Source organism: Centropristis striata, chromosome 1, assembly GCF_030273125.1.
Source record: "Centropristis striata isolate RG_2023a ecotype Rhode Island chromosome 1, C.striata_1.0, whole genome shotgun sequence".
In the NCBI taxonomy this organism is placed as follows: domain Eukaryota; kingdom Metazoa; phylum Chordata; class Actinopteri; order Perciformes; family Serranidae; genus Centropristis; species Centropristis striata.
This window is the reverse complement of record NC_081517.1, coordinates 43983655-43996813: the sequence shown is the minus strand read 5'-3', so window position 1 is coordinate 43996813 and position 13159 is coordinate 43983655. Positions and strand designations below refer to the sequence as shown.

Below are 13159 nucleotides of genomic sequence, written 5' to 3'. Positions count from 1 at the left end.
CTTTGCCTGATAAAGGGTTAATCCATGTCAATAAGCTTGATAAAATATAAGAAATACTTTTAGAACATTTTTGAACAATATAAATAAAGGTAGAGCTGAGGGCCTTGCGGCTCCTATCATAGCTGTTTACTCACTACATGTTCTGTAATATTAATATTAATATTAATGTAATATTAATATCCTCATATTCTGGTCACGTTCACCAGCAGATGGGAGAGAAGCTGGCCGAGAAATGCTCCAGCCTCTTCATGTGAATGAATAAGAGTTAATGAGAATATGAATATTTAAGGTTTTGAATATAAAGTGAGTGAGCATGTGCAATCAGCTTCACCGGAAAATACGGCTGAAGAGAAAAAAAGTCGGAATACATTGATTTGCATTTAGATTTGTGAAATATTTCCATATATTTGAAAGAAAAAAACACAGAAGCAACACAATCAGCTAATCAGTGTCAGTCAATTATTAAGAAAAATGACAAATGACAGCACATTCACCCTTTGATGCACAACATGGTCTAAAGTGACCCGACAGAGTTTTTATGTTCTATATCTTTGCAATAAATTATTTGTATCATTCAGTATTCCAGGTTTTCCTCAATTAGTTTGTTTTTGATCATCATACATCCTAATTTTATTTTTTCATTAATTCATTTTTTAATAAAATCCCTTTTTGTGTCACTACTCTTCTAATGCACAACATGGGTCAAAAGTGACCCATGTCCATTTTTTTAAGCTAAGTAGCTTGCTAAGCTAACTACTTAGCTAACTACTAAGCTAACTTCTTGGCTAAGTAGCTTGCTAAGCTAAATACTTAGCTAACTTCTTGGATAAGTTTCTACTTAGCCAAGTAGTTAGCTATGTAATAATACAAAAACGTTTTTTTTTCATCAAGTATGAGAGGAAAAATGGAAATAATGATCTGTTGTTATCATAAACAAGATATTTAAAGAATACTTGAAGACACGAGAACATGTTTTCCTCTATATTAGTCAGGCGGCTGAGCTAAATAAAGGGGACAAGCCGGATAAAAGCACCAAATTTTTTTTCCACATGCTCTCTATCACCAGAAGTTTCAATTTTTGGTAGGAGCCACTTCATCAAGATTGTGGATCAGAGATGGCAGCCATATAAAGTCTATGAGAACCAATATATCTTCCAAACCACTTAGAAGGTCAATATTGGTGTCAAAATCTGCATTTGGTGGGTCGAAGAATCATTTAAAGCTATTGAGAATACCCTGGAACAGCAAAATTTAAAAAACCTATGGTGATATAGAGCATGTGGGAAAAATGTGGTGCTTTTGTCCGGCGTGTCCCCATTCTTCTTAGATCTGGTCCTAAGCCGCCTGACTATATTGACAGTTTACACACTAAACAATAGATCAAAGACACAAAATGACAAAAAAAAAAAAAAGACACAAAATGATCCAAAGAAGACACAAAAAGACTAAAATAGACTAAAAAAAAAGACACAAAATGACCAAAAAAAGACACAAAATGACTAAAATTGTTGCTCTGTTTCAGTTTTTTTCAGTTCAGTTTTTTTTTATGTTTAGGGCAAAAAAAATGTGTTAATTGAGTAGTGGAAAAGGGGTTTAGGTTTAAATAAGCATATGCTTCATCCTACTCTTCGGAGATGTTGCGTTCACATTATAGCTTTTGTTTTGACTATTGCTATTTTTTTGTTTTGATTATTCTCATTGGATTTATTTGTTTTTGAGTTTACTTTGTTGTGTTACTCGCACATGTTCGAAATAAAATAACTGAAGAAAAAAAAAAGCCTCATCATGTACAAAAGTGAAAATCTAAGTTGCTGCGATACTCATGAGTAGCTCCCTTCTATCTGAGATTAGAGAGAACAACCAAACATTTAAGAATTTTATCTATCTTTTATCTAAAGTCCCTTTAAGCCTTGAAAGTTATTTTTAGAAGCATTCTGCAAATCTCTTTGATGATCTGACAGGGATTAGATTTGTTTTCACCCAACTTATCACAAAGGTGCAGCCTGAGATCTGCAGAAACAACCCAAGGCCACACCAAAATGTCGCAAGAATGTCATGTTTTATCTATTAAACAGACTTGTCTTACTTTTAATAAGGGATATTTTTAATCCAATTTGTTTATTTGCAGGTTATTTTCTGTCTGTATGCATGCAAGGTAAAAGTTACAGCTCCGAGGTCACTGCAAACGTCTGTTTCTGGAGAGTCATGAACCCTTTTTTCATGTTAAATCTTGACCAAAAAGTAACTAAAGCTGGCAGCTAAATGTAGTGGAGTAAAAAGTACAATATTTGCCTCAAAATGTAGTGAAGTAGAAGTATAAAGTGACATAAAAATGCAAATTCTCAAGTAAAGTACAAGAAGTACAGTACTTGAGTAAATGTACTTAGTTACATTCCACCTCTGGTCGCTGGTTGCAGACAGCTGCTGCACCATTTTCTATGGAAAAAATAAACATTTTTAAAAAGGTGCACAGTTGCACAGGAGTTTCACTTTGTGCAACAGATGCTGCATCGATGGGAGATCCCATTGGTGGACTCAGAGATACTTGGCAGATAAAACATGATAAAATGCCTTGGAGAGTGCCCGTTATCCAAGAAAACAAGGTAAAGTGCCCTTTGGGGTGCCCTATCAGCAGAGGAAAAAGAGATGAAGTGCCCTCTTGGCTGCCCTTAAATGGAAAAAAGACAAAGTCTTCTATAGCCTGGCTTTGTAGTACACTGTAACAGATTGCTGTAAGAAAACAGCCAAATTGTGACAGTTACATACTGTTTTCCATTAAAAAGGTATAATACTGTAGAAAACAATGCATTCTGGGCAATGTTTGTAGGTAGCTTGCCGTTTCCCATAAAATATATCATATATATACAGAATATTTTCTAAGTCTCTTCTTGTCCACATTTTAATGGCTGTATTTTACTTAACTAACTCATTCAGTATATGGTTTATTAAAATTACTGAGGTTACAGTGAGGACAGCGCTTAATTTGTAGTAATTGGCTTTCAGACAGTAATATGCTCTATTTACAAAAAATGACTGCATTGTTTACTGCAACAATATTGCAACTAGCTTCAGCACTATACTGTGTTTTAGTCTACTGTAAAAATCAATTAAATGCAGCATTTTACTGTAATTCAGTATGTGGTTTTATCACAGTACCATACTGTAAAGTAGATAACAGTAGAGGAACTGTAACATTAACAGTAGAATGCTGGAAACCCTGCTACCAGTATTTATCTGTTAATTTACAAGACAATTGTTTACAGTGTAGAGAAAAGGTGATTGTTATCCAGCGTGTATATTGAAAATGAGAACAGGGTCATATAGGCTGATCAGCTAGAGTAAAGACTAAATATATTATCTATTAAACAGACTTGTCTTACTTTTAATACGTTATATTTTTAGTCTGTATGCATGCAAGGTCAAAATTACAGCTCTGAGGTCACTGCAAACCATTTTTTCATGTTAAATCTTGACCGAAAAGTAACTAAAGCTGTCAGCTAAAGTCAAGACTAGGAGTAAAAAGTACAATATTTGCCTCAAAATGTAGTAGAGTAGAAGTATAAAGTTACATAAAAAGGAAATAGTCAAGTGAAAGTACATGTGCAAGTGTACTTAGTTACATTCCAGCATCTATAACCCAGTGAAACAAGAGCCAGAGTGACTGAAATGGTATTATGATAACTCACTTTAATGTCACCTTCATACTGTAAGTGTCTCTCACGCGCAGATAAAGACGGCGCATGCAACACATGTATACTGTCCTGTTACACAAGAAATCTTCAGGTTACTTTATAAAAGTTGCCCTCTTCTCTCCTCCTCCTCTTCTTCTCCTCCTCCTGCCTTTTGCATAGAAAACACTTTATTCTCTCCCCTCTCCCTCCCTCCCTCCCTCTCGTTCCTCTTTATCTCACACCTCAGTTCCTTTTTCCTCCTTTAACCCTTTATCAGGCAAAGAACTATATTTGGTAACTTCAGGTAATATTTCGAGAAAAAAGTTGCAAATTTAGTAGATTAAAGTGGCAAATCTACAAGAAAAAAAGTTGCAGATTTAAGAGATTTAAAGTGGCAAATCTGTGCGAAAAAAGTTGCAGATTTACGAGAAAAAAGTGGGAAAAAAACAACTTTTTTCTCCCAGATTCACCACTTTAACCCTTAATAGGACACTCATTGAAATACTTGCAAATTCCAAATTTCAATCCTAGAGAATATTGGAGGATATTATATACTGCTAGAATGTGTAAAACAAACATACGAAAATAATATTTTGAGAAAAAAGTTTACGAGATTAAAGTGGCAAATCTACGAGAAAAAAATGTGCAGATTTATGAGATTTAAAGTGGTGAATCTGCGCGAAAAAAGTCGCAGTTTTACGAGAAAAAAGTGGGAAAAAAGCAACTTTTTTCTTCCAGATTCACCACTTTAACCCTTAATAGGACACTCATTGAAATACTTGCAAATTTCAACCCTAGAGAATATTGGAGGATATTACATACAGCTAGAATGTGTAAAAAAAAAACCATACGAAAATAATATTTTGAGAAAAAAGTTTACGAGATTAAAGTGGCAAATATACGAGAAAAAAATGCACAGATTTATGAGATTTAAAGTGGTGAATCTGGGAGAAAAAAGCAGCTTTTTTCCATTTTTTTCTTGTAAATCTGCGACTTTTTCTCGCACAGATTTGCCACTTTAAATCTCTTAAATCTGCGCCTTTTTTTTCTTGTAGATTTGCCACTTTAATCTAGTAAATTTGCAACTTTTTTCTCGAAATATTACCTGAAGTTACCAAATATAGTTCTTTGCCTGATAAATGGTTAAATTGTACGTACGGATGTGAACGTGAGCAGAGGAACAGGGGAGGAAGAGGAGGAGGAGAAGGGGAGATATAAAAATGGGAACACAAAGTAAAAAGTGACAGTTGCTGAGTGTTGGCAGGGAGAGAGAGAGCAGAGAGAACGAGAGATGGGGGAGATGTGAAGAATATAGAAGTGTATTATAACATGAAAACCACTTCTAGCTCTAGATCCCATTCCTATTTACACATACACTGAAATACAAGTCATACAGAATTATTACATCTACTTTATATATTCATTTCACAGAATCTCATATTTTCTTGATGGCAAAAACAGCGTTTGCTCCGTGCTTTTTAAAGCAAACTCTTAGCATATTTTGACATTATTAGACACAGCATTCGGAGTGGAAACTAAAAAATTTGAGCATGGATATTTCAAAACGGACTTGCATCGATAAACTCGAGACACCACAGAGGGGTTTTTTTATTCTTTCCTCCATGATGTCAAACGCAAATCTTAAGGGAACTACTGTACCGACAAATATGGCATGCATAGAGGAGCTGCACCACAAAGACTGTATAGGCCTACACAGCACTAACCCACTGCATACACAGTGCCATAGAGGAAAGAGAAAGAGAGATTAAGCAAGAGAGAAAAGACATTTTTAGATATCGCTGCCAAACAGGTATTTGGGGGGGATTTACGTTTTTTTTGTTTTTTTGTTTTTTTTGCATCAATTCGGAAGACGAGACGTGCTTAAGACTAAGTTCAGGACTAACTTAGACATGAGGTTATAAATCAGGACTTTTAAGAACCTTCCTTCCCTCCAAACCGCAGCCTGTGTTGACGTGTGTGTGTGTGTGTGTGTGTGTTTGTACATCTATCTTTGTGAGAACCGATTAGTTTTAGACCTCGAGAGTGAGGCCTCAAAAGAAGAAGAAGGCTGGTCAAAATGTTCTCACTTTGCAACATTTTCCTGTTTGAGAGTTCAGATTTTGATTCAACCCTTTATCAGGCAAAGAACTATATTTGGTAACTTCAGGTAATATTTTGAGAAAAAAAGTTGCAGATTTAAGAGATTTAAAGTGGCAAATCTACGTGAAAAAAAGTTGCAGATTTACGAGAAAAAAGTGGGAAAAAAGCAACTTTTTTCTCCCAGATTCACCACTTTAAATCTCATAAATCATGCACATTTTTTTCTCGTAGATTTGCCACTTTAATCTCGTAAAGTTTTTTCTCAAAATATTATTTTCATATGTTTTTTTTACACATTCTGGCTGTATGTAATATCCTCCAATATTCTCTAGGGTTGAAATTTGGAATATGCAAGTATTTCAATGAGTGTCCTATTAAGGGTTAAAGTGGTGAATCTGGGAGAAAAAAGTTGCTTTTTTTCCACTTTTTTCGCGCAGATTTGCCACTTTAAATCATGTAATCTGCGACTCTTTTTCTTCACTTTAATCTAGTAAATTTGCAACTTTTTTCTCGAAATATTACCTGAAGTTACCAAATATAGTTCTTTGCCTAATAAAGGGTTAAAGCGACGTTATGCAAGATTTTTTTTCCTGCCATCAGTAAAGCATGCAGGCTGTGGATGAGGACATACGCTGACACTCACAACCATCTCTAGAGTTTACAGAGAGTGGTCCGAAAAAGAGAAAATAACCAGTGACTACAGTTCTCTGGGCCAAAATACCTGGTTGATGCCAGAGGCCAGAGGTCAGAGGTCAGAGGAGAACGGCCAGACTGGTTTGAGATGCTTTAAGGCCAACAGTAACTCAAATAACCACTCGTTAAAACCAAGATATGCAGAAGTCCATCTCTGAACACACAACACGTCCTACCTTGAATCAGAAGAGCACACTGCCACTTTATTAGGTACACACCTCATCTAATAAAGTGGCTGGTTAGTGTATATGTATGAAACCTGTCAGCTCAAGGAAAAACGTTTTCAGGACGGCTTGTTGGGAAAAAAAATAGTATTTTGGCACTAAAACACACTTTGACCAAAATGTGAATGTGTGGATTTGGATGACAGAAGTATATAAAAACCTCAACAAAATTGTTTTTTAAATAATGGACCTGCCCTTTAGATACTTATTTAAAAAAAAGGAAAGTAAAGAAAATCAATATGTGGCAGTCAATGTTGATATGATGGCGGTTCGCCACAGATAAATCAATGTATGGGAATCACTGCACACTTTAGCTAGCTGCTGCTATGAATTGTTACACTTTTCCTGTGAGATTGTATCCGCTCAAAGTTACATAGTGCAAGAGCAGGTGGGCGGGGCTTAGAGGTGGAATGACACCATTGTCCCGATTAAACTCAGGGTACAAACAAAAATCTTTTTTTAAAGCTATTTAAGGTTTTTAAAAAAAAGTTGCATAATGTTGCATTGAGATTCAGGTTAGAATCAGGATTAGATTAGAGATTTAACTGATTTAACTGAGTGTTTTGAGTGAGATTTAACTGAGTGTCCTCACAAGTATAGAAATACGGGGTTGTCTGTGTGTGTGTGTGTGTGTGTGTGTGTGTGTGTTCTTGTACTTCCTACATAGTGAGGACCGGAACACGTTTTTAACCAACAGAGTGAGGACATTTTTGCAAAGTGAGGACATTTCGGCCGGTCCTCACTTCTTTAAAGGCTTTTTTGAGATTTCAGACTTTGTTTTAAGGGTTAAAGGTTACATGATAATGATAATTAACTGAAACTGTATTGTGTGGTTACAAAACTAACTAAAATTATAGTGAAAATGTCCTTCGTTTTCGTCTTTGTCAACTTTTTTCATACATAATGAAGATGGATCAGACAAAGGAAATAAAGGCAAAATTTACTGTGACCTCTTTTAATCTCCCACCCAACAAATACCCCATTACAAAACACTAAAACTAAACTAAAACTAAAGCATTTAAAAAATAAATACTCTAAAAACTAATTAAATGTAAGTGAATTTGAAAACAAAAATTCAGAACGAAATTAAAACTAAAACTAATGAAAATTCAAAACTATTATAACCTTGCAAGGGAATTCACTGTTACAATGAGGGTCCCCACAAAGATAGAAGTACAAGAGTGTGTGTGTGTGTGTGTGTGTGTGTGTGTGTGTGTGTGTGTGAGAGAGAGAGAGAGAGAGAGAGAGAGAGAGAGAGCACATACATGACATATTGATCATGGAATGTTCATGACGCAACTTTTACAGGCCGAAGAGAAGAAAAATCAAGTAAACAAACACACGCTGCTGCTGATCGATAAGAGCACATACACACAGTTACACATTCACTAGGACTCTTTGTTTGGATCGACCTGCTCACCACCAGATCCTGTGAATACGACACATGCCTGGAGATTTTTTTTTAATCTGGAAACTGGCCCGCTTGACCAAGTGGTAAATAAACTGGTCAAAACTCAGTTCCACCGTGACCAACCAGCAGCTGAAGCCAGCATGGTGGCTCATGATTGTTGTCCAGTTTGGATGCTGGTGAGTTCGAGGGTTTAGATGAGTCGTGTAACTGGGGATGCACGTGTTGGAGTAAAGTCTTGTTCGGGGGCTGCTTGTAACTCCTCAGACTTGTATGATGAATTCGGGGTTGGTGTACGAGAAGCCCTGGAACTCGTTCTGGTCCAGGTTCATGATGAAGAGCTTGTCCGTGGGCGTCAGCTCCACCGCCATCTTGGTGAACTCCTTGTCAAAGTTGCCGACATCACGGCGAGATTTCTACCGCAGAAAGAGAGAAAAAGAAGGAAGGAGAGAGGGAGAATGTTTTAGATGAATAAAGTGGATTTGAACAGCGTCTTAACCCTTCATCAGGCAAAGAACTAGATTTGGTAACTTCAGGTAATATTTCGAGAAAAAAGATGCAAGTTTACTAGATTAAAGTGGCAAATCTGTGCGAAAAAAGTCGCAGATTTACAAGAAAAATGTGGGAAAAAAGCAACTTTTTTTCTTGCAGATTCACCACTTTAACCCTTAATAGGGCACTCATTGAAATACTTGCAAATTCCAAATTTCAACCCTAGAGAATATTGGAGGAATGTGTAAAAAAAACATATGAAAGTAATATTTTGAGAAAAAAGTTTACGAGATTAAAGTGGCAAATCTGCGCGAAAAGTCGCAGATTTACGAGAAAAAAGTGGAAAAAATCAACTTTTTTCTCCCAGATTCACCTCTTTAACCCTTAATAGGACACTCATTGAAATACTTGCAAATTCCAAATTTCAATATTGGAGGAATGTGTAAAAAAAACACATGAAAGCAATATTTTGAGAAAAAGTTTACGAGATTAAAGTGGTGAATCTGGGAGAAAAAAAATTTTTTTCTCGTAAATCTGCAACTTTTTTCGCGCAGATTTGCTACTTTAATCTAGTCAATTTGCAACCTTTTCCCGAAATATTACCTGAAGTTACCAAATATAGTTCTTTGCCTGATAAAGGGTTAAAGAAGCAGTTTGACAAGCAAAAATAACAACTTTCCCACTGAAGCACAAAGATGGAAGGGAGAGAAGGAGGAAAAGGGACGTTAATAGTTTCTGCACAAGGAGAGATACATTTTAATAATCTGCAGAGGCGGGACACATCACTGTTTTACAAGTCAAACATCTATGACTCACAGAGTCAAGTCAAAGTCCTAAATGTTGTGTTTAGAGTCCTGAACAAATAACTTTAACCAGATTTAATGCAATTTTAAAAGGCTCAGTACTTCAGTAAAAGTACTAAAACCTGCCACACTGAAATTACTCCACTAGAGTAAAAGTCCTGCATCAAAACTTCCTTAACCCTTTATCAGGCAAAGAACTATATTTGGTAACTTCAGGTAATATTTTGAGAAAAAAGTTGCAAATTTGCTAGATTAAAGTGGCAAATCTACAAGAAAAAAAGTCGCAGATTTAAGAGATTTAAAGTGGCAAATCTGCGCTAAAAAAGTTGTGGATTTATGAGAAAAAAGTGAAAAAAAAGCAGCTTTTTTCTCCCAGATTCACCACTTTAAATCTCATAAATCTGCAACTTTTTTTCACCTAGATTTGCCACTTTAATCTCGCAAACTTTTTTCTCAAAATATTATTTCCGTATGTTTGTTTTTTTTACACATTCTGGCTGTATGTAATATCCTCCAATATTCTCTAGGGTTGAAATTTGGAATTTGCAAGTATTTCAATGAGTGTCCTATGAAGTTTTAAATTCTTGTCCACACCTCTGATCATCTGTAAATGGCGGCACTACAAGGAGTAAAAAACAGCACTGATTCCATACAGGACTGAGGGAGAAAGTGGACGAAAACACACACACACACACACACACACACACACCCTGCTGACAAAACCCAGAAAACACAGTCAGAAGATGAAAAAAGATCCACCAAAACATTTTAACAGCACAAATGCAGAAAGATCCAAGACAACGTTCCAGAGCCGGAGAGAGGAAACGGTCCAGTACAGAACACACAAGGATCAATAAAACAGACCAGCTGCAGACCAAACCACAACCGGAAGGATTCACACAGGGAGGTGAAGCAGTGAGCCCCAGGCAAGACACACACACACACACACACACACACACACACAAAGCATTTCGTTTCCTACCTCCTCTTTCTGTCTCATCACAGGGCTTCCAGCTGAAATGAGGAGAGGCTCGAAACTTTCCCACCTCAACCACCGGTCCATGAACGCACCACTAACTCAGATCGTTTTTGTGTCTGAAGCAGGTGTGACGCTGTTTGTTTGTTTTGTGGATAACATTTTATTTGAATGCTCCTGTGTAGTTTTATAACCAGTTTATAACAATGATAAACTGGTTGAAGATACACTACATGCACACATACGCTAAAAAGATGGTTTCTGCTAGGGGTGTGCCATATCGTATTGTTCACGATAATATTGGAATTTTTTTTTATGGTTAAAAAAAATGCTTATCATGATATTGGCAACGTTCCTACTTCTTGATGTAGTGGTTAAAGTCGTTTTAATCACAAAAAGCTACTTACTCTCTGTTGCTAAACACATGCAGCTTTCAAAATAAGAGCACGGTGGTGAAACAGAATCCACCACAGAACTTACAAGAAGACTGTCAAAATAAGATGCCTCAAATAAAACATACAATAACCTTTATTCCCCTTTACAAAATGTCATTAAAATATGCCCCCGGAACCCCTAAATGGTTATTTTTAATATTTGCTCATACTCAAAAGTCCTTAACATCCTCTTCTATCTCTTCCCCTCTCTGGGCCTGAAAACCTCCTCTTCACAATGGTCCAAATCTGGGTAACGCTTTATAATAAGGTCCTTAATAACCATTAATTAACAAGTAATAAGGCATTGTTCTCGCTTTAGATCCGGTAGTTGCAAAAAGCATAGTTAACTTATAGTTAACTTATAATAGATGAGCAATAAAGTATATTTTAATATAAATAAGCAACCAAAATAAGATTAATAAAGGCATGGCAAAGACATAATGGGTGGGTCATGGGTGTTTGTAATGCCATTATTAACACTTATATAAGCTTATAAACACACAATAATGTTAATAAGCATCTTGTAAGGACTTACAAGGCCCTTATTACTTGTTAATTAATGGTTATTACAAGGACCTTAATATAAAGCGTTACCACGGATAGAAATCTGCTAAAATCGAGGTCCATTTGAATATTTTTTTATGAAATTTGGCGCAAATTTTTGAATTCTGATCCATGCTTGATGTGAAGCAGCTTTTATCCCGGTTTTTAACATGCATTATTTGGAATATGGTGTTCACATGAGCACAGAAGAGAAATCAGGTTATTGCTGTATGCATAACAAATACTACAACACTAATGTTTACAAAAACAAAAATTGGTAATAAGATTATACATCCAAAACCGCCCCGGTTTCTTCTGGAGTGCTCCACCGAGCACATAAGTGTTTTTTATAAGCAGGATAAAGGTTTCTCCAGATTTCCGAAAAACTGGGTATGGCCTTTAACCCTTTATCTGGCAAAGAACTATATTTGGTAACTTCAGGTAATATTTCAAGAAAAAAGTTGCAAATTTACGAGATTAAAGTATCAAATCTACAACAAAAAAAGGCGCAGATTTAAGAGATTGAAAGTGGCAAATCTGCGCGAAAAAAGTAGCAGATTTACGAGAAAAAAGTGGAAAAAAAGCAACTTTTTTCTCCCAGATTCACCACTTTAACTCTTAATAGGGCACTCATTGAAATACTTGCAAATTCCAAATTTCAACCCTAGAGAATATTGGAGGATATTACATACAGTCAGAATGTGTAAAAAAAAACATATGAAAATAATATTTTGAGAAAAAAGTCTACGAGAAAAAAATGCACAGATTTATGAGATTTAAAGTGGTGAATCTGTGAGAAAAAAGTTGCTTTTTTCCACTTTTTTCTCGCAAATCTGCAACTTTTTTCGCACAGGTTTGCCACTTTGATCTAGTAAATTTGCAACTTTTTTCTCGAAATATTACCCGAAGTTACCAAATATAGTTCTTTGCCTGATAAAGGGTTAAGCTTCATAAAAATGTTTTTCATGTCCATATGAAGACGTTCTCATTAAACTCTCAGCCAGAAACCAAATGAACATACTTTACATACACAAAAAGTTCTTTAAAAGTGTTTTTGTGGATTTTGAGTGTGGCAGCAGTAACAAGGCAGACACGGCAGGAGTATTCTGGTAGGCACCAGTGAGTATATTATCAGTTTCCAGTCATACAGGACAGTTACACAATCCACAGAAGCACCTCTCTCCTCATCCAGAACAATTTATCCAAATATCTGATATAGAACTCCATATATATTCATTTTCTCTGTCGTATCTCTCACCATCAGCACAATAAGCACTCACGTTTTCCGCCTGGCAGAATCAATAATCGTCTTTTTATCAGCGATGATGACGATGTAGCCTCCCTTTTTGATACTCAAAGAACAAGATTTGACACATTTTTTAGGACCCTGCATCGTTACACAGTTACAAAAAGATAATACAACCTGCCTCACAATGAAACACACATCTTCATTCACCTTATATATGAAAATCACTTTCCGAGGGTTTTGTAATGTCGGAGAACAGATAAGCTATATTAATGCATATTCTAATAATTATACATGTACTGCAAAATGGCACAAGATGGCTGCCCTTCGTCACAGTTTGTTGAGGACAATATTTTTCCACATCCTCATGATTCTGAACTCTATTTTGGCACTTTTGGACATCCTACCAAACTACCAGTTTCACAAGACTCGTCATATGTGAAATTCCCCCCCAAAAAATCTATTTTTTTCTTTACAAGCTAAGAGATATGTCATTAAAAACACAGTGTAATGTGGTGAATGTTTCAGGAATCAGGAGAAAAATAATGAGATTTCAGTCAAAAGTCACT

At 35.9% G+C, this 13159-nt stretch overlaps 1 protein-coding gene across 1 annotated transcript in view; it reads right to left on the bottom strand.

The window, feature by feature from the left end:
* Positions 1–7910: 7910 nt before the first annotated feature.
* The window catches only part of LOC131979402 (protein kinase C beta type-like), a 53992-nt gene continuing 48743 nt past the window's right edge, over positions 7911–13159 (bottom strand). Inside the window, exon 17 of the mRNA XM_059343373.1 lies at positions 7911–8512. Within this exon, the coding sequence (XP_059199356.1) occupies positions 8360–8512 (153 nt within the window). The 3' untranslated portion in view covers positions 7911–8359. The remainder of the gene's footprint in view (positions 8513–13159) is intronic.